Here is a 21,972-nt window from a genome sequence, read left to right as displayed (position 1 = left end):
TAGAACCAGTTGTGCTTACTCCTTAATTCTAAGAGCCAAGGGATGCCTTTCACCATACAGTCACTGAGCTTAAGGTAGACTGAGGTTTAGCCTCTACTTCCTGTGATCAAAGGAGTCCTGACTTATTTAGAAGTATTCCTTTATATTTTCTAGTATTCCAAAATTCCAGGGTTCCTTTAATTTTTCAAATAGACACATAGTATGTGATTGAATTCATACAGAATTTCCTAAAGAGACAAATCCATATAGGTTTAAGTAGATTAGTGGTTTTCAGGGATTGGGATGAGGGGATGGATACCAGGCAATAGGGTTTTTTGGGAGGTGATGAAATGTTCTTGACTTGTGGTGATGGTTTCACAACTTTATGAATGTACTGAACCTCACTGAATTAAACGCCTTAAAATGGTAAGTTATGCTGGAGATATAGCTTAGTGGTAGTGTTTGATTGGCATGGGCAAGGCTCTGGGTTTGATCTCCAGAGTGGCATAAAAAGAGGAAGAAATAATGAAATGGTGAGTGGCATGGTGATATAAGTGGAAAAAAATATTTTCATTATAGTAGTCAGGCTTTCCCTAAGGGGTGGAAAGGCTGACCTATTTCCTTGCTACAAGCAAAAGTTACCAAAGCACACAGTGAAGAATTGGAAAATGCTTTATTTCAGGGACATACAAAGGTAGTGGAAAGTAAAGGAAGGAAATTCTGTCATTAATTATCTGGTGTAACAGGAGAAATGGTTACCTGGTTTTGCTTTCCAACTACACACATGAATGGGGTCCTCAATATTTCGGGTAAGATAAACACAAAACTACAAGTCACCGGAGCCTGGGTCTTCAGTCTAGAATTGCTAGCCAATCCCATCTAGAGCTGTAGCATCCTGTTCACCCCAGAGCTTCTGTGCCTCACGTGCTGGCTGACCAGGAATCATACACGAGCTTGGCTGCAACCAAGTCTTCCACTGCCATTCCTGAAATGCACAGAAAGTGAGGTCATCCACTACCAGAACTGTTTTCTGGAGCAACCCACGCCCCATCTTTAGCAACTTTCTGATACAGGTGATGCTAATCCCATCAGGGTGACAGGAACTGCTGCCCAGAGGTAAGCCCAGATTTAGAGTGCCTACAAAGGGCCAAGGAATATGATACCAAACAAGAAATGCCCAAATGCTGTACCCTTTGAGGTCTAATTTGAGGTTGGAAAACTTCAGTGCAGGCTCGGTAACTATTTCAACTGTGTAGGCCGTATGGATCTCTGTCACCGTGATTCAGTTCTGCCCTGATCGTGGGCAGCAGCCATGGGTGACAAGTAACTAAATAAACATGTCTAGGCCTGTGTTCTAATAAAGCTGCATATATGGACTCTACATTTTACACATCATTAAAGATTGTTCTTTTACTTGCTCCACCCCAGTTAGTTAAAACATGTAGAAACCATCTGTGTCTTGTGGCTCATACAAAAGTACATTTACTTCAGACCCCGCATCTTTAGCTTCTCCCCTTTGTCTTGTACTATGTACTAACTAGTTGAACAGTTCTAATCCAGACATCTGATACTCAAATGCTCCAACACGTGAATTATTTGTGTGTGTGCACAGTATGTGTATGGTGTGGTGTGTGTAATGTGTGGTACACGGTGTGTGTGTAGATGCACATGCCCCATGCATGGGTGTATGGAGGCCAGAGAACACTGGGTGTGTGTCTCATATCACCCACCTGCATGAGATGGGGTCTCTCCCTTAACAGAGCCACTGTCTGCCAGCAAACCCCATGATTCTCCATCCATTTTTTTATGTGGGTTCTATGGTGTCAAAGTTGGTGGTCTGGCACAAGAGGACCTCACACTTAAGTGACAGGCACTCTCAACCACGTTGCCATCTCCTTAGCTCCCCCCAAATATGAAACTTTTTCATGAGAATGTTGGAACTCAAATTTTTTTTCCAATTACGGGTTTCTTTAGATGTTAGGATTTCTTTTTTTAACTAGGGATTCTCCACCAGTAATATTCAAATCTATGCAAGTATTCCAAAATATAAAACATCTAAATTTGAAACATTTAAGTCTCAACCATTCAGATAAGAATAGTCAATCTGTAATTTTAGTTACATACCTTAGCTTCTGTGCCTAGTGCATATACATACGGATGTGTGGTATCCATCCATTAGGTGAAAGGGTGTGACAATAAATCAATCCCCCAAAATGGAAAAAAAAATGTGCTTTTTTTAAAAGCAGGTTTCTCTAGCATTTTGCCTCCTTTAAATATTTTTTATTTTTATTTGTTTATTTGAGAGAGAGAGAGTCAGACAGAGGGAGAGAGAAGGAGACAGAGAGAGAGCGAGAAAGAGAGAGCGAGAGAGAAAGAGAGAGAGAGAGAGAGAGAGAGAGAAAATGGGCATCCAGCCACTACAAACAAACTCCAAACAAACACATGTGCCATCTTCTGCATCTGCCTTACGTGGGTCCTGGAGAGTTGAACCTAGGTCATCTGGCTTTGCAGGTAAGTGCTTTAACTGCTAAACCATTTCTCCAGCCCCGTATTTTGCCTCTTTAATAAGGCTGGCTAACCTTTGATTTACTGTGAACTCTGAAATTTTCAAACACAGATGGATTTGTGTGATCTCATGGAAGCATGCTCTGGGTAAAGATTATACTGCTTTTGTTAGTTTTCTATTGTATGAGAGATTTTTAAAATATCTGGAAAGGCTTGGATACTAATGGATGGCTTGGATGCTGGGTGGCCACTCTTAATACACTTAAGGCCTCTACTGCTTTTCATGAAAATACATGAAAGGACTTGGGGCAGGAGGCACATCAAATCACTTGCCTTAGGGCACATATCCAAGGCAGAGCATAGAAGGACTCCAACCCATGGCTGCCCAGTCCCAGAGTTCATGCCCTTAGCCATTGCACTCAATCATGTAAATAATTGACCCAAATGACAGACTTCATGATGATTTCACAGTGATTCAGCTACAGATCCTGGTGACTCCTTCACTCCTCTTTTCACCAGTTGGTAAACTTGCCTTATGCTCTGGTTGGATTTATGCCCAGAGAGCAATAGGTCTTACCCAAAGACTTGAAGACCGTGGTCTTCTCACACTGGGCTGGCTTCACCCCCTTCACCACTTCTCCCAGCTCAGCGAAGATCTCAGCCTGTAAAATGAACATGCACTGTTGAGAGCTGAAGGAAGTCTGGGCAAGGCTGGCTTTGGAAGCCCACACAGGACAGCTCAGTGCTGGGTAGGAGACAAACTTGATAAAGAAGACCCTCTACGAACTGGATGCTAGCAAGAAAGATGTGGCCTCCAGCCACTGCAAATGAAATCCAAATGCATGCACCCCCTTGTGCATCTGGCTTACATGGGTCCAGGAGAGAGAGTTGAACTGAGATCCTTTGGCTTTGCAGGCAAACACCTTAACTGCTAATAAGCCATCTCTCCAGCCCACACCTGCCCTTTTGATGCTAGAGATCTGAGTTTGTGACTAGGGAGTTGGCTGTATCACTGAAAAAAGTCAGCCTGTTATCTCTCAGGAGCCCCTTCTTGCTTCCATGCTCAGATTTCAAGGGGGCACAGGTGGCTAGAAGGAAGGTAGTCCTATTGTACTCGCACAATGGGAAGGTTTCCAGATGCAACAAACTCTACATCCAAACCCCAAAACCTTATAGGATAGCCATTTGCAAAAATCCTTCAAATTTCTTCATCCAGGCAGAGGGGCCAGGAAAATAAAAGACAGGGTCAATATTGGCTGTATGTTTCTGGAAAGGCAATTGCAAAGGTTGCAAGATGTTTAGGAACTTTTTCCCACCAGGAGAGGAGGGACCCAGGACTGGAGAAGAAGTTACTAAACATCCTCTGCCCCAAGGCCAGACTGGCCAGCCAGGCCAGTCCTGACAATGAGATTAGGCTTACCCCGGACAACAGGACATCCCCGGACTCCTTCAGGGCAGCCTCTCGGGAATCCACATACAGCACTGCTTGCTTCATGAGCTCATCATCCAGTTCTCGCCAGTCGGGTCTGCTGGCTCCGATGGCTATAAGACAGCAAAACAGGCCCTTAGCCCTGAAAGTCCCAAGGCATATTAGCAGGGACAGAGGTGAGCAGCAGACATGTGGGAATATTCAGACTGGACTACATCCTCAGTCCTCTTCCTGATCAGTAAAAGGGAATATGAAGGGGCTTTCCCATTTCCAGTGACCCTTCTCCTGTCTTACAGAAGGAGCTCTGCTTTCTTTCCTTTTTTTTTAAAGCTCTATAATAAAATCTTCCTAAACTTCAAAAGAGATAGATAGAATGCTTATTTAAAATAATGCCTGCCATTTTTTTTCTTTATTTTTTTATACCCCACTTGATTCCTATCCAAGTTTGAGATCAGATAGCTACTGTCTGGGATATTTTACATGCATGTGCAAGTCCTCCTCAGTGTCTGGTTCCCTTTTCACAGAAGCACAGATAGAAGCTGTGAGAAGCTAAGGCCTCCCTAAGGTTGCATCTGTCATCACTGAATCTAGTCTGAGATAGCCCCATGGCTGTCACGTAAGGGCCTCCAGCTTGTCAGGAGTGATGACTTATGACAGAAACCTTGAGAAGGGTACCCCAAACTCCTTCTCTTCTCTTTGCTTGCTCCACAATCATTCCCTGTCCTCACCTCAAAACACTCAATTCAAGACACAAGAGCCCAGGGTCAAGGTCATGGAGAAGCTACGATAAAAGGAAAACGGGTTCCTTCTAAGCCTTAAGCATGCACATGTTTGCAGAGCCCCGAACTAAAACAATAGGTCCAGTGCATCAAATGTAAGATAGTACACAGGCTGTGACCCTAAAACCACCAGGTAATGAAACATAGGACACCCAGCAGGGGCTGGGCTGGAATTAGAGCTGACCTGAGGATACAGAAGTGGGTGTGTCTTCTCAAAAGGATAGTCTCATTGTTCAGCTCCAGCTAACCACTGCCATGTGTGGATGCATGTCTGCTACCAGATCATGGCCCCCCTTCCCCTGGCCCATGCCATGAGTATGAAGAGGGGCAGGAAGCCAATTTGCATATGTATATTATTTCTTGATTTCTCTATGGTTCAAACAAAGCACGTCAGCTGGCTTGGGCCAACTTGGGGCAACTAGCTAGTCTCTGAAAATGCTATATAAGGCCTTATCCAAATATAAGGCAGCAATTACGTGTCTTCTCACATTACTGTTCAGTTTTCTTAACTTGTTTTCTTTCCTACTCTTGTCCTGTGTGCTAAGTCCCAAAGAGAGTAGTCTGAAAACATCCATCTTGAAGGGTGTTTGTGGGAGGAACTTTACAGAACAAAAGCACTAGCTAATGAAGTTTGTAAGCCTCCTGTTTCCTGGGCTACCCCTCCTCTACCACGTTGCCCAGATAAACACTGCAGGGCAAGCTCGCCCAGGCTTGTATGAGGCCATTCAGGCAGATGGAGGTGGGCCAAAGAGCAAAAGAGGGCCAGACCTACACAGAGGCCTGGTGTTTGGTTCAGTGTATCTAGAAAGAGTGAGGGTCAGAAGCCTGGCTGGTGGATGCATGGGGTGTGGGGAAGGGAATCGGGAAGTATGGGGGAGACGGGAGTCCAAGCTGACTCTCAGCTGAGCTGTAAACTGTTTCAATCTGCTGTTGCTGTTTCAATGTCTTCCCGTGTGACACCTGCTGTGTGTACTGGTGCATGTGGCGGAAGGTGTGCCCATGCATGTGGAGGCTTGAGGACAATATTGGTGTCATTTCTCAGGTCCCAGCTACCTTTTCTTAAGACAGAGTTTCCCGTTATCCTGAAGGTTGGCTGGCTAGTTAACCCCAGGGATCTGCTCGTTTCCCCCTCCCCAACACTAGGATTACAAGCATACTCAGCTGTTTGTTTTTTTTTTTTTTTTAACTTGTATCCTCATGCTTACAAGGCAAGCACTTTACCAACTAAGTTATCTTCCCAGCCACTTGTGACGCCCTTAAAAGAAGTCTTTGTGTGTGTGTGTGTGTGTGTACACATGCTCATGTGCCACGTTCCACGTTGTACATGTGAAGAACAGAGGACAATTAGAAGAACCTATGTTCCACCTTCTTTGGAACAGGATCTCTTGCTGCAAAAGAACTTCCACACTGCAAACTGTCAGACCAGCTGACCTGCGAGTTGCTGATGTTCCTGGCTTTGCCTTCCACTGTCATAGGCAAGTTGGGATCAAAGATGCATGTGCCACTATGCGTCCAGATTTACATAGGCACTGGTGAATTGAATCCATGCTAACAGGATTTATAAGCCAGTGCCTTCAACCACTGGGCCATCTCTCTAGCTCATTGTGACAAGCATATTCCATGCTTCTGTGTACAAATCAAGCATTTTTGTTCCTAGACCAGGGGAATATATTCATACATTGACTCCACATTGCTCCTGTTTTCTGGACAGAGATTCAAAGTGGGAGAGGATTCAATGCAAAGGACACACTGGAAGGGTTTCATGGCAAGGAAGGGGGAAAGAGCTAAGAACTAAGAACAGTTACAAGGAGACAGGGTTCTCTGCCATATAGCATAAGGGACTGAGTGTGCAACAACTGTAGGACTGGGTAGAGAACCTTGAGACACTAGTTGAAATTATAGCTTAGAGAACACTGATTCCATCCTTTTGAGACTTTAAGCAGAGAACCACACTAACCCCTCCCGGACTCTCAAACCACAGAAACTGATATGATAATATGTTGTTTTAAGCTGGGAAAAAAAAAAAAAGAAAAAAGAAAATCTCATCAGTCTTAGTGAAGATTCAGCTATTTCTAGGAACTCCCTTCGCCAAGAACTGGTCCCTTTTAATTTCCCCAAATCCCTTCAGACATAGTGTTGATGTTCATAAAACACACCCTGACCTACCTCTTAACTACCAACTAAGCCACTTCTACCTTGAATTTACTTTGTGCCCCCCCCCATCTTCATACATGCTAAGTTCACTTCCCCTCTTGGGGCTTTTACAGATGCTGTCCTGTTCTTTCTGCCTGGAATGCCTTTCTGTTAACTCTTGTCACAGCCTCAAATCACCTCCCAGGGATCTTTTAAGATAAGTTTCTGAAAGGACCTATCTCCACTTCTACTGTCCACCTCACTATCAGGCTGTACCAAGAGTGTCCTGTTTCCTTTCCAGACTCATCACAAGCAGAAACTACTTAGCTACTTACTTGTTTGTTGTCTAGTTAGAATGAAAGAATAAAACCACCAGGCAAACCATGACCTTGAGTGCCTGATTTATTGTGGCATCCCCAACAGCTAGAACAATAACTGACACATGATGTTGATTCTGGAAACATTTCTGAATGAATGCATAGTCACCTGACTAGGCTTCCGTATGTACATCTGCCCATGTGTGTAGAATTTTTAGCTTCTGAGTCACATCATGTGCTTGCCATTAAATCCTGAAGCACGGATACCATCTTCAAATCCTCCTTCCTGTTCTGCTCATCAGACAATCTTATTGGAAGGTAATGTCAAGTAGATATCAAGAGCTCAGGCTCTGAGACAGACTGCCTAAATTAAATTCCCAACTCTACCATCAAGCAGATCTGATTCTGGAAAACTTACTTAATCTCCCCAAGCTTTGTTTTACCCACCTATAAAAATGGAGCGAGATCAGGTATCCTTATATTTGGGATCCCCTTCCATCACCGTATCTTACTCCACATATTAAAAAACATCCAGGGTTGTAGAGATGGCTCAGTGGTTACAGGTGCTGGCTTCCCAAACCTGACAACCTGAGTTAGATCCCTAACACACACACAAAGCCCATGCCAAGTGGTACACCCATCTGTAACCCCAATGCTCCTATGACAATGCGAGATAGAGTCAGGAGAATCCTGAAGCAGGCAAGCCTTTCTGATGGCAAAACAAGAGAGTCCCCTGTCTCAAATAAGGTGGAAGGAGAAGACCAACACCCTGAGGTTGTCCCTGGGCCCTCACACATGTGTTGCGGCATGTGTGTGCCCATAACACACGTATACATACATACAAACACACACAAAGCTCCCACGTGTCACATTAAATGTCTTTTGTAATGTACTGTTTGGAAAAGTTTTATAATTCTAAGTATTAACAAATGAATAAATTATGCTCACCACATTGTCCTCTAAATATTTATGTTTATTTCCACATATTAATGCTGCTCTCACTTTTGGTTTAGAAGCTTCTCTTTTCAGATGGTGCTGACTACTGGGGCAACTCAAAACTCATCAGTGTGCTGAGAAGTGATGGTGGAGTGTGCAGCACTAACTGAGATATCTCCATCACACCCTCCAAGGATCAAGGACCATTGCACAAGAGGTGGCAGAAAGGGTGTAAGAGCCAAAGGCAGGGGAGGAGTGCTTTGCAATGCCTTCTAGGCACAAAGTGTCTGTGGCATTCATGGCCTCACAGTGGCTGACTTTACCTACACAAGACCTGCATAATAGGAGGGGAAATGATGACATCAAAGTAGAACAGGCACTAGATGGAAGAGAAGGAATTCAGTGGAGGAGAGACAGGAGGCAGGGAGCTGTAGAGGGTTGTGGGAGGGCATTATGATCAGGACACATTGTGTATATGTACCGAGGTTGTCAATAAAAAGTTTTAAATTTTTTTATTTAATTTTTATTTATGTGAAAGAGAGACAGACAGACAGAGAGAGAAGGAATGGGCATGCCAAGACCTCTAACCACTGCAAATGAATTCCAAACACATGTACCACTATGTGCATCTGGCTTACCTGGGGAATCAAGCCTGGGTCCTTTGGCTTTGAAGGCAAGTACCTTAACTGCCAAGCCATCTCTTCAGCTCAATAAGATGTTCTGAAAATAAAGAGCTGGGGCTGGAGAGATGGCTTAGCAAAGCTTAATGATCCAGGTTTGATTCTCCAGGTCCCATGTAAGCCATATGTACAAGGTGATACATGCACCTGGAGTTTGTTTGAAGTGGCTACAGGATCGTGAGATCAGCCTGGGCTATACATACAGAACTTGTCTCAAAAAATTCAAAACCAGGCTGGAGAGATAGCTTAGCGGTTAATGCACTTGCCTTCAAAGCCAAAGGACCTCAGTTCAATTCCCCAGTACCCACATAAGTCAGATGCACAGGTGGTACATGCATCTAGGGATTGTTTGCAGTGGCTGGAAGCCCTGGTGCACCTATTTCCTCTCTCTCTTTCTCTCTCTCCGCCTCTTTCCCTCTCTCAAATAAATAAATGAAAATACAAATATTTTAAAAAAATTCAACACTGCCAGGTGTGGTGGTGCACACATTTAATCCCAGCACTCTGGAGACAGAGGTAGGAGATCACCTTGAGTTTGAAGCCAGCCTGAGAATACACAGTGAATTCTGAGTCAGCCTGGGCTAGAGCAAGACTCTACTTTGAAAAAGTGAAAAACCAAAAACAAAAGTTAAAAACCAAGGTAAAACAACAACAACAAAAAAAGCCATTCATTTGGCCTTAGAGATTTGAATTTTATTATATGCAATTTCTTTTTAATATTTTGGGATTCAGTTTTTCAGGTCCTCACCCCTCTTTTCCTTTCCTTTGGTTTTCTGAGAAAAGATCTCTCTATACAGTTCAATCTTCCTCCAACCTGCCATCTCACTTGCTTCACCTCTTAAGTGATGGGATCTTAGGTGCACATCACCATACCCAGTTTAGGCTCATTCATTTCTGAGGGCGTTAGTAAACTAGAGCAGGTAGGTGTCAGGACATGCACCTATAATCCTAGCACTATGGAAGCTGCGGCAAGAGCTAGCTGGGACGTGTAGCAAGACTCCCATGGGCATCCTTCCACATAATGGGAAAAGCAGCTCTGCTGATGCAGCCTGGACACAGTGCAGGGAGGAGCTTGGGTACCACCTACCCATGGCTCAAGAAGCCTCTCTACTTACCATTGATGTGAGCCCCTGGCTTCACCCATTCTCCAAATAAAATGGGCTCTGTTGCCATGGTGACGGTGATGATCACATCAGCACCCTCCACAGCCTCCTGCACAGATGAACAGACACGCACCTGTCCTTGCACAGTGTTTGCAAACTTCTCTGCATTTTCTCTGGTGCGGTTCCATATCCTCACCTTCGTGGGGGAGGGGAACAAGACAGATGGTGGTGTCATTTCTCAGCTGCTAAAGTTACACCAAGCCAGTGGTGTCACAGGAAGTTTGTTCTCTCAGCCAGGGATGTGGGTGCCTAGTCATTCTTTTTGAAGAATGGACATTGGATCAAGGGCCCAACATTAATCTGAACAGATGTCTGGTCAGGTAATGGAAAATGAACTTTCTTTACAAATTTACTCTTTAAAGAAGGGTAGAAAATGTTCTATTTTAGACCAAGATACAACCTTGATGGCTAAAAGCTGTTATGAAACTTAATGATCAGCAGAGCAAGTTCTGGAACCCAGCAGCCATTCATGTGCCATGCACTGTATCTGCAATGACTTTATGCCATTTAGTCTCAGTTCTCTTATTTGGGAAATGGGAATGAAGATAGGATATACAACTATGCATAGCCAGCATTATTAAAAGTGCTACAAAATGCTGATGAGAGAAGACTGGAAAATATCTGTTTGTCTTTGAAAAGAGGTAAAACACATATATTTCTTTTGTTTTATTCCTTACAGGTTATGTTTCCCAAAACATTAGTTATAACTTGTGTCATAAAATTCACATTCTTAATCTGTTACTGCCTGCTGTTGTGCATAGATAAAATTAAATAAAATAGCATTAAACATTCTCAGTAGAAAGTATGAACCATAGTAGGGGGTGTTCTGTGTCCTGCTTGCCTGCCCCCATCTCCAGTTTCTTTATCCCCAGCCCTGAAAAGTTAGGACTCCCAGATATTCCATAGAGAAGCACAGTCGAAAGAGTACCTCATATACAATAACAGAGTCATGCAGCTAACTCGCTGTATCCTCAGATGCATGTGCCCTGTGAACTAAAACTGAAAAGAGGTGGTCAGACCTTCCCTGGATTCCTCACTTCCATAGCACTAAAGCCAAGTGCTGCATGTTCTCTCTCATATGTGGACCCTAGCTATAAATGTTTGGACTTGTATATGAGTTGGAATAAAACTCAGTAGCAGAAGTCAGTAAACTAGAAAGGGGATATAAAGGGAGGGAGGAGAGGGGGAGAACTTAAGGAGAAGGAATTGTATATATGTAAATAGACAGATTACTGGGGGTGGAAAGGCTAAAGTGAGGTCAGGAGAGACTGAGTAAAGGAAAGTTGGGGGGAGAGTTAATCAAAATCTAAGACAGTATGAATAAGTCATATGGAAACCTACTTTTTTGGACAAGAGTGTACCCAGAAGCCATTAATAGTTACTAGAAAATTTTTAGTGTCAAGGATGAGATACCTTCCAGTGAATTGTTGCCCAGAGAGGTCCTTGATGCCCCTCAAAACATTACAAGCCATTGCCAAGGTTCCTGGTTTCCCACTAGGAATAGATAGATGGTAGACCCTATTGCTGAAGACTCCACATGCTTGGGCTGCAAAGTCATTGAGAAATTCTGCTGGAGCTGAGCTGAAAACCAACTCTGAGTAGACCAGCTAACAGAAAGCTGGAAAAATCCACGCTGCATGCAGCTAGCTCCATGGGAGACAGAGAAGTCACCAGTAGCGATAAACAACAGTGGACAATGATAGCCTTAAGTTTGGACAGCCAGGCCAAATGAGCCAGTGGGTGCAATAGTGGGATATCTGTTATGAGGAAAACCAGTCGCTCTTTAATTGGACTGGAGGCCCACTCCATGGGAGGGAATACATGCATGATACTGAAAACCTATGATGGGGAAAGTCATGAGCCCTTGGGGTGTAATGCTATTGATGTGTAGCTAAATGTATATATTGTGGTCACCAAACTGCCTGGTAAACACTTCTCTTAATGTTGCTACCCACATATTAATACTACTCTTAATTTTGATTAGAGAAGCTTCTCTTTTCAGATGGCAGTGACCTTGGGATGACTCAGAAGGTACCATGGTGCTGAGAAAAGTGACAGAGGAGTGCTCAGCACTGTAATATCTCTTTCACATCTTCCAAGACTCAGAGTCCATTGCAGAAGAGGTGGCCAGAAGAATATAAGAGCCAAAGGAAGGGTAAGACTACTTACAATGCACTCTTCCAGACACAAAATGGCCTGGATACCCAAGACCTCACAGTGCCTGACACTACCTACACAAGACTAGCATAATCGAAGGAAAAGATGATGACATCAAAATAAAAGAGAGACTGACTGAGAGGGAGAGGGGATATGATGGAGAGTGGAGTTGTAAAGGGAAATGTGGGGGTGGAGGGAATTACCATGGTTTATTGTCTATAATTATGGAAGTTTTCAATAAAAATTTAAAAAGAAAAAGTCTTTACAGTAAAGAATGATCTAGATAATACTTTCAGCCTCCTGATTTCAAAATAACCTGGGCTGCAGTAAGGGATATCCACAGAGGTCACTGGCCACTCCCTTCCCTCTCCCTCCTTTCAAGACTCCCATCCTGACTTACCTCCTTAAAAGAGAACTGCTCTGTGAAGATCTCATAATGACTGTAGGCCTGGACCCCAGCCCCAAGGATGCTCAGCACATCACTGCTGGGGGGTTTCAAAAACTATTTGAGAAAAAAATGACAAAGGTCAAGGGAAACATTGGAAACCAGGTGAATACAAATACAGTTCAGTACTGGGTGATCATGGTCACTTCTGACCTATCCTCAAGGTACCCTCAAGACCTGGTGGGTATTAAGGACATGCCATCTTATTTCATTTCCCCTGTGCACGGAGGGAAGAGCAAGGAAGGTGCCTTCACTGAGCACCTGGTAAGTGCTAATGCTTCACCCTCATGAGCTCATTTAGTCTGGACAAGTACCCTTTGCACTGGAGGACCCTGTTCTTTTATAAATATACACACATACGTATGTGACATATGTAAATGCATTTAAAACATGCATTTAAAAGTACAGATGGAGTAACTAGCTCAGCATCCTTCAGCAGCTTCTAAATGGCTCCATGGAGCTGCAAGGTGGCCCAGGTTCCTTCTCCCGTGCTATGCCATCTCAGGTACCTGCCATCCCACAGCCACATCCCAGAGCCCTGAGATGCTTCTGGAAGCTCCCTGGAATATTCCAGACACTGCATTTCAGAATTCTCAGCTACATTTTCCAAGCCCACTCTTTGCTGATGCTTTCACAGCTTGTTTTACTTTAAAGATAAATGCAGAGTTGATGTTTGCCACACCTCCCGAGGGTGTCTGTGTGTCTGAGAGTGGGATTCCAGGATCAGCTCCTATCAAGTGCCAGCTCTCCCCTGAAGTTTTCTAACCTCTTTGTTTATAGACATTTTATAGACTTATTATCTTATACCTCTCTCTAAGCCCCATGAGAATGGTAACCATCTTATCTGCAATAAAAACAGTTCATGCCTATTAGGAACTATAAGATATAGAACAGGGATTTTCCACCTTGGCACTGCTAAAATAGGGTCATTCTTTGTGGAGAGAGAGGCTTTCCTGTGTACCATAAGATGCTTAATAGCACCCCTAGTTTTTACCCATTAGACACCAGTAGAGACAATCTTCTACTTGTGACAACCAAAAACATCTCCAGACATTGCTAAATGTTGCAGAACAGGTGACAAAACCATCCTCTTTATCACTATGAATACAGAGAAATACATAAGTTGCCTCCCTCTCTCTTACAATGGTATTGATTAAAATTCTGTAGTGCAATCTCAAAAACAAAAAGTCTCTGTAAATATGAATTACAGCAAAAGACAGGTCTCAGAATATTAAGGCACATACCTCTTCTACAGTGCTGGAGCACAGGTGCCATATATACTGTACAATGTAGTTGGATTAGCAAAATCTTGATTCAAAAAGTTTCAAAACGATGATCTCCACAAGGCTAGCAATGTAATGCTTTTATGCATTAAAGAGAACGTCTTGACTTTTCCTTAACTGTGATCATGTTTTTCTGTTTTCAACACGATATGAAGTTACTTGTAAAATGTCTAATTTCTCAATGTAATATAAAGCTGTAAGATGTCTACTCAAGCTTTGGAAATAGTTAGTTTCTGTGAAAGGAATTTCAACCTCAGAAATTAAATCTGTATTCTGATTGGCTGCCAATTGGTTGATCATTTGTTTCTTTGGTAAAGGCAATGATTGTTGGCCCCTCACTCACTCTGATGTCTCTTCCTCACTCTCAGTCTTTCTCCTTTGCTTTCAAAAGCTCTTTCTTTCTCTTCTCTATGCCAGATATTAAATCTAAATAGGCGAGTTCCCTTCCACTGAACCGTATCTCTAGCCCTTTTCCTACGGCTTGCTCGTTGACATGATCTCATTCTGCGACCCAGGCAAGCCTTGAATGTTGGGTCCTTTGCCTCACTTTCCTGGGAAGCTGTGATTTCTGGCCTCTGCCACCACCACCAAAACTGACTTTTTGTTTTTTTCAAGGTAGGGTCACACTCTAGCTCAGGCTGACCCACAGTGTAGTCTTAGGGTGGCCTCGAACTCATAGCGATCCTCCTACCTCTGCCTCCCGAGGGCTGGAATTAAAGGCATGCACCACCCAGCTTTTTTTTTCTTTTCTTTTCTTTCTTTTTTTTTTTTTTTTTTGAGAATCCCAAAGCCCACAGGCAGCTAGACTGACATTCCCAGCAGCAAATAACAAGAGACCGTGTGTCCAAGAAGGTATGGGAAAGGACCAATACCCTGAGCCGTCCTCTGACCTCCTCATGTGCACTGTGGCACCTATGCTCCCTCACACAAAGAAAGAAATGCCACAAAGAGCTTGTTTGGAACTCCATGTTTCATTTGCATTCGCCAAGGCTGTGTATGATCTGACTCTCCCCTATCTGCAGCCTCCCTTTATTCAGTTTTTTGCATGTGTATATTAATGTTCGTACATGTGTGGATACACCTACATATATAGGCAGGTGTGAGTGCACATGGATATGTGTATGGAAGCCAGAGGTCAATGTTAGGTGTCTTACTCAATTGCTTTCCATCTCTCACTGAACCTAGAGCTAAATGATTTGGCCAGACAGCCAGCCAGCAGCCCCAGAGTTCCTCCTGCTTCTGCCGACTCAGCACTGGGACTCCAGGCACATGTGCACCACTGTGCCTGGCTGCTTTGCATGGATGCTGGAATCCACACTCATGTTCTCATATTTGTAAGACAAACACTTTACCATAAGTTCTTTATTGACTGAGCCTCCCCACTCCCCTGTCCAGGCCCTTTCACATGGATCCTTTCTACATTTTCTGTCTTCCATCCCCAAGCATATGTTCCTCCTGTAACCACAAGCCCTTTGCATAAGTTCTTTTCTCTACATATAATACTTCTCTTCTGTCTCGCATGAGTAACCTTTAAATTTCAGCTCAAATATCTATTGCCATTACACAAAGAAAACCTTTCTGAGTCCTACATCCTAGATTAAAACTTTCTATTTGGTGTTCTCACAGTATTCACCAGTTTTAATTTCACATTTGCTGTTGCAATCTTTGGATTCTCTCTTTCACTGGGCCCTAAGCTCCAACACTATAGGTACTGTGTCCATTCCACACTGCATTCTTTGTCTCATACTGATCACAGGCCTTGGGACCAGGTGCACACTCACATACACGCTGAATAAGCATGCCTAAAGAGCAGCCCTGGTATATGCTATCACCTTGATGAAGCACTCAGGGGGTGTGAATCCCAAACATATGGACATGATTGTGTTTATTAGCCCCAGAGCTTCTCCTATACCTCTCCAAAGCTCTACATGAGAGGGAGGGATGAAAGGGACAAGAGGAACATTGTAGATGTGAAGACATCCTACTGGGAATAAGTCAGAAAACAAAACAGACTTTTTATTCCTTATTGAAAGGGGCTACCTGAGCCCCTGGGGATGTGGCTGTGAGATTCAGCCTAAAACTTTGTCAACTTCTGAGGTGCAAATTTATATTAATGGAACCAAGTTTAAAATAAAAAATGCCCCATGCATTTTTTTAAAAATTAGTTTCCTGGGTTCCATCCCTGGAGACTCAGATTCAGTGATTTGTGAGTTTGATGGTTTGGGTTGGACATGGCTGATTTGATTCAAGGAGACTACACAGCCTCAGAAGACCCTACAGGCACCTGGTTATGAAACATCAAGGAATGCTCGCATCCACTTCAACGTGTGTTCAATGAGAGCAGTAAGGCTTCCTCACAGACACTTCAAGTACAGACAGTGTACTGGAAATACCAAGTCCTTTATGATTGTGAGTCCCAAATCAATAGCAATTGTATCTCAAGCAATCTCTTAATTGTTTCAATCTGAGTTGGCTCTGGAGGGAATGAAAAGCCAGTTCATTGAGGACATGCCATCATCTCTTCCCTTCATATGCAGTTATATACAACCTGAACACCTGCTTGAGGCAGTTGGCTGTCCAGCCTTCCCCTGGGTCACAACACTTCCTTTATGCTTAGGAAAACCAGCATCCTAAGATCATGGTCATTCCAATGTAATGTGGTAGCCTCAGCTTTCTTTCTTTTCTTTTTTTATTTCAAGATATGACCTTACCATGTAGATCAGGCAGCCCCTGAATTCACTGTGATCCTCGTGCCGTAACCTCCCAAGTTCTGCAATTACATGTGTGCACTACCACCCCCAGATTGATACCCCATTCGGCGCCTCCTTCATTCTAACCTCTAAAATCACTACTTTTCTTATGGGAAGCCTTGACCCAGCTTAGAAATCTCACACCCATCAGCCGTGAGAGTGCTCCAGGTTTGTATGGTTCAATCAGCACTTCCAGTATACATGCAGATGTCTCCCTCTCAGTGAGAACTTGACTGAATCACTTACCATGACACCACTTCACTCAGCCATGGTGGCTACATCCATAGCCCCAGCTACGCAGCTACTCCAGAGACTGAGGCAGGTAAATCACCTGAGCCTAGGAATTCAAGACCAGCTTGGGCAACATAGTGAGACCTCATCTCAAAAACAAATTTGAGGGAGAGGCAGGGGAAATTGTTCAGTGGTTAAAGGCACTTACTTCTAATGCCTACTGGCCTGGATTCATTTTCCCAGTACCCACAAAAGCCAGATGCACAAAGTGGTGCATACACCTATAATTTGTTTGCGGCATCAAGAAGCCCTGGTATAGCCACACTCATTCTCTTTCTGTGCTTTCCAATAAATAAATTTTAAAAATATAATTTTTTTTCAAGGTAGGGTCTCAACCTGGCCTAGGCTTCCTAGAACTCACTGTTCTTCCAGGCTGGCCTCCAACTCATAGCGATCCTCCTACCTCTGACTCCCCAGTGCTGGGATTCAAGGCATGCACCATCACACATGGCTAAAAAAAAGGTTTTTGGGGTTTTTTGGGGGGAGGGTTTTCAAAGTAGGGTCTCACTCTAGTCCAGGTTGATCTGGAATTCACTATGTAGTCTCAGGGTGGCCTTGAACTCACAGTGATCTTCCTATCTCTGCTTCACGAGTGCTAGGATTAAAGGTGTGCACCACCCAGCTTAGAAAGTGTTTGTAAAGTTACCTCCAACACAATACTCTTATTCTTTTTTATGTGTGTGGACATACATGTGTATGGTGTATGTGTGCATGCCATGGTGCATGTGTGGAGGTCTGAGGGCCATCTCAGGGTGTTTGTGCTCTCCTTCTACCCCCTTTTTGGGACAGGGCCTCCCTTGTTGTTTTTGCCTTGTATCTGCATCAGTGTAGCTGGATGGGATTCTCCTGGCACCATAGCTGTGTTGGGGTCACAGATTTGTGCACCATTTGCTTCCAGCTTTAGATGGGTCCTGAGGAACTTAACTCTGTCCACAGGATTGCAAACAAGTGCCTCTAATAGTTGAACCATCTCCCCAGCCACCAATACAATACTTTTAATTCTGCTTTCTTTTACTTTTCTAACACACTGTGCACAATTGGTGGTTTGTTTTCCAGCAAACTCTACAATACTACTAACTATTAATAAACAATCACACATTAGCTAACTACATATAAACATTTAATAATAGTATGTAATACAATATTAAACTAAAAACACATTGTACTTTATGTTTGTTTTTGTTTATTTTTCTGCATGTGGATGTGTGTGGAGTGTGCGTATAAGAATGCATGTTCGTAGGCACACGTGTGTGCATGTGGAGGGCAGAGTTGACATCAGGTGTCTTCCTTGATCACTCTCCTTTTTATTTACTGAGGCAGGGTCTCTCCTTTGAGCTTGGAGTGGTTGATTCAGCTACTCACGCAAGACAGCTTGCCCCAGGAATCCCTTATCTCTGCTTTCCAGGGCTGCAATTACAGGCAGCCACAACATCTACCTGGTATTTATGTGGCCACTCAGCATCAGAACTCTGGTTCCCATGCTTGTGTGGCAAGTGCTTTAGTCACTGGGCCAGCTCTCAAGCTTCTATGTTTCCCTTTAATAGTCCTCATCTATTTGCTTTATGCACGTCACTATTGCCACTGTGTCTGCTATAACAGCACCTGACTGAGTAGAAAGAAGCTCTGCCCATTATTCATTCAACCAGAGACCATGAAACCTCATGTCAGTGGTCCTCAACTCCCAGTGCACATGCGGGGAGTTTTGCAAAGATACTATTAGATCTATTCTGCTCACCCTCTGACTCTGATGTAGAACTGGCTCTAGCCCACAAGGCAACCATACTGTCTTACTGGACCTAATGAGGTGCAGGGGCAAGAAGAGAGTTCTGGGAGCTGTAGAGGCTATTGTTTCTTAGCTGAGTGAGTGGGGCAATTTAGATCATCTCTGAGCCACAATCCCTCCTCCTGGAAAATGGATTAATCACAACGTATTTGCATGGTTGATGGGTGGCTGGGATATGTACTAGGTGTCTGGAACTGGGTGGTACATAATGCATAATTTTGTGAATTGCTGTGCTCACCTAATAACTCATACTTGGATTCGGAGTTCTATCTCTGACCAAAGGAAGAGAAAAATATGTTCCTCATTCTCCCTGACTTTCTTAGGATGAAACACACAACTACACCCAGCATTCCTTGCTAGCACAGCCAGCCACGAATCTTACCTTGGTAGCAATGGCAGAAACGGCTGCTGTTCTCTTTGCAGTTATGACATTTCCATCCATGACCTTGGAAGAACAAGAGACAATGAGAAAGGGGTGCCCTTCTTCTGCTTAAACTTGGAGAAGCAGCTGGAAAAGGGCAGCCCTAGGAAGTTACCCAGAAACCATAGGGAGTAGGGGTTGGAGGTCAGACTTAGATCTGTTTTTTTGACTCATGACCCTTATGACTTTGAACACTAACCTCTAAGCATTGGTTTCCTCATCTGCAAAAGCAAGGATGGTGCATAGTGCAGAGGACTAGGATTAAATGCACTGACACGTAGAAAACCACTACACACACAGTGAGCTCTTTAGACTTTCGTATTTTGTTCTCTCACCCAGGGATTCTCAAAATACCAAGTTAAGGAAAAACTTGAGGGAAATGATTTTAATTTCACATCTGAGCAAGGGCTCTGAAATGCTACCCTGAAGGATGCCAACATCACTGTACATGTGGGGAGCTTTGTAGACACTATTCCCTGATACCAACTTTAGAATAACGAATCTGAACCTCCAGATGGTGGGGTAGCACAAGGCCTGGGGTTCTATCCTTTGTACCGCAAAGAAAAACCAAACCCAAATAACTGAATTTCTGGCATTGGGATCCAAATTTGGACGACCTCTCTGGGTGATTCTGATACACAGTGGGGGCTGAGCTGTATGCCTGGCTAATAATAACAGTCGACTTCCACTGAACTCTTTACATGTTCCTCACAAGGCAGGCATCATCATCACTGTCCGCATGGGGAGCTGAATCATGCACGGAGGACACCGAGAGCCTCGGAGCCACTGTCAGTGTTGCTATGTGACCTCCAGCAAAGCATCTCTAGGTCAGGGTCATCAACAAAAGTTGAGAAGAAGGGCTAGGCAAGGGGGTACATACCTGTTCCCTAGCACTTAAAGAGGCCAAGACAGGGACAGCATGAGTTCAAGGCCAGCAAAGGCCACATAAGAAATGAATGGGAAAAAATTTTTTTAGGGCTGGAGAGACAGCTCAGCAGTTAAGGTGCTTGCCTGCAAAGCCTAAGGACCCAGGTTTGATTCCCCGGTACCCACATAAGGCAGATGCATATGTTGGCGCATGCATCTGGAATTCATTTGCAGTGGCTAAAGGCCCTGGTGCACCCATTCTCTCTTTGTCTCTCATAAATAAATTTTTTTAATTGTTTTTAAAAATTAACCAAACCAAAAGCAGTAGAACCTAGTCCACTGACTTAAACTGAAGAGGTCTGAAGTCCAGACTTTTGGTTTATTAGCTAAGTAGGACAATGCTATTGTATGACTCAGTTTTCTCATCTGTCAAGTAGTGTAATATTACCTACCTCTTAGGTGGTTTTAAGAATTAAGCAGCTAATAAAGGTGATGTGTCTAGAACTGTGCTTAGTACCTAAAGATACTCAGTAAATGCAAGCTACTGATACCTTGTGATCTGTGATTAGATGCCAAGGCAGGTCTCAGAAAGACTTCCATAGATTAGAGGATACCTTTTCTATTCCAGGTGGACAGGGCTTCAATGAATGTTTCCTTAGCCACTGGGTTAGCTTAAGCTGTGCATACGAGGTGTTTGAGTGTGTGACAATAACATGCACAAAATGACAAGATCACTTCCAATCCTGTCACACTTGAAGCTTAATCTGGGCTAAGCATCTTCAGGTAGTCCTAGACACATACACCCAGTCACAGAACACCTGTGCTGTCACTCTGTCATCAGTATCTGGCCATTGTAGAGGGCACTTGTGATCGCAAGCAAAACTTGTGGTGGGGGACTAACTTCCAAGCCGAACTGGGTCCAAGGGCCCAGTGGTCTAGTCAGACAGAAGGCCACTTACCGCCAGCAGGGAGCCATTGCTGGGCTCAAAGAGAAGCACGGTAGCCTGGTGGGAGGGGACAGTGGAGCTGGTGCTGTGACCTTCATAGAAGGTGACCAACTTGGTGGTCAGCGCGTCCTCTGCTGCACTGTAGGCTGGCATTACTCCCAAGAATCTAGAGGAGACAGATGGGGGGAGAGGGGAGAGAAGGAAGGAAGTTTCAACCCCTTTCCATCAAAGCTGGGGTCTCCTATAAAGTCTTCAAATGCCTTCCTTCCTATGTTCTCCATCCCTGCTCCATCCACATGCTCCTGTCCCCCATTCCTCTGTCCTCCCTTTAGGCATGACTCACAGCCTGTTCAAGGGCCTGGCCCTGGGTCAGAAAACCATCCCAGCTCTGCCATTTCTTATCAGTACTGTATGAGCTGGGGCAAATCACTTAACCTCTGTTTCCCACCAGTGAGAAGATGACATCAGCCCCTACCTTAACCCGGGAGGACGAGTTGAATTAAAGCAGGCAACATCTGTTGAGCGCCCTCTGCCCCGGCAGAAGCGCTTATTAAGAGGCAGCTGTCACGAGCGGTGATAAACCCTCTCCCACCGCCTCCCTCCCCTCTCTTCTCCGTCCTGCCACCCTCAGCCCGGCCTCGTCCCCTCACCCTCGGTGTTTGGCCACCGGCACCACGGTGCGCACGGGCTGCACGACCCCTCCATCCGGGCCGCTGGAGAAGTTGGCCAGCGCCGCCTGCAGCGGCGGGATGAGGAGGCTGGAGCTGCGGAGGTGGTCCTGCACCTCGGCGGCGCTCAGGAACACGGGCGCCCGGCTCATCTCGCCGCCCCGCAGCCAGCAAGCTCGGCTCAGCCCGCAACACTGCGCTCCTTCCTCGGCGGCTCTACTTGATCTATTTGAGCTCGGGCCCCAGGCTGGCGCCCCCGCCGGTCACCGCCCAGCTCTGGGGCGGGGCGACGAGGCCTGTCTCCTCCCACCCCAGCCCCGAGGGTCTGAGATCTTCCTGCTGCTGCGGGGTGCTGTCCCCCAAACTGGAGATGGCAGCCCGGAATTCTTGAGTGAACTTTCGCCGTTCCCGTCACGAGTTGTAGCCACGTTCCTGGGGG

The 21,972-nt window shown here is 44.6% G+C and overlaps 1 protein-coding gene across 1 annotated transcript; it reads right to left on the bottom strand.

Annotated features, from left to right (window-relative positions):
* Positions 1-633: 633 nt before the first annotated feature.
* Positions 634-21,756, bottom strand: Crym (crystallin mu). The gene is made up of 8 exons (XM_004665411.2): positions 21,516-21,756; positions 20,878-21,031; positions 19,013-19,075; positions 12,479-12,580; positions 9,874-10,057; positions 3,905-4,026; positions 3,062-3,146; positions 634-964 (listed from the first exon to the last, which is right to left on the bottom strand). Exons 1-8 carry the CDS (start codon positions 21,683-21,685, stop codon positions 900-902), a joined length of 945 nt encoding a protein of 314 aa, XP_004665468.2. The 5' UTR covers positions 21,686-21,756; the 3' UTR covers positions 634-899.
* Positions 21,757-21,972: the final 216 nt, after the last annotated feature.

Source organism: Jaculus jaculus, chromosome 2 (assembly GCF_020740685.1).
Source record: "Jaculus jaculus isolate mJacJac1 chromosome 2, mJacJac1.mat.Y.cur, whole genome shotgun sequence".
Taxonomy (NCBI): Eukaryota; Metazoa; Chordata; class Mammalia; order Rodentia; family Dipodidae; genus Jaculus; species Jaculus jaculus.
This window is presented reverse-complemented; position numbering and strand designations above follow the sequence as displayed.

Bases quoted from the DNA above. Each gene is read 5' to 3' on its own strand.
- Crym (XM_004665411.2), bottom strand. From the start codon at position 21,685: ATGAGCCGGGCGCCCGTGTTCCTGAGCGCCGCCGAGGTGCAGGACCAC. The intron at 21,032-21,515 runs GTGAGGGGACGA...TGTCTCCTCTAG, and splicing joins CCGGTGGCCAAACACCGAGG to ATTCTTGGGAGTAATGCCAG. The intron at 4,027-9,873 runs GTAAGTAGAGAG...GCTGTCTTATAG, and splicing joins GCCAGGGGCTCACATCAATG to CCATCGGAGCCAGCAGACCC.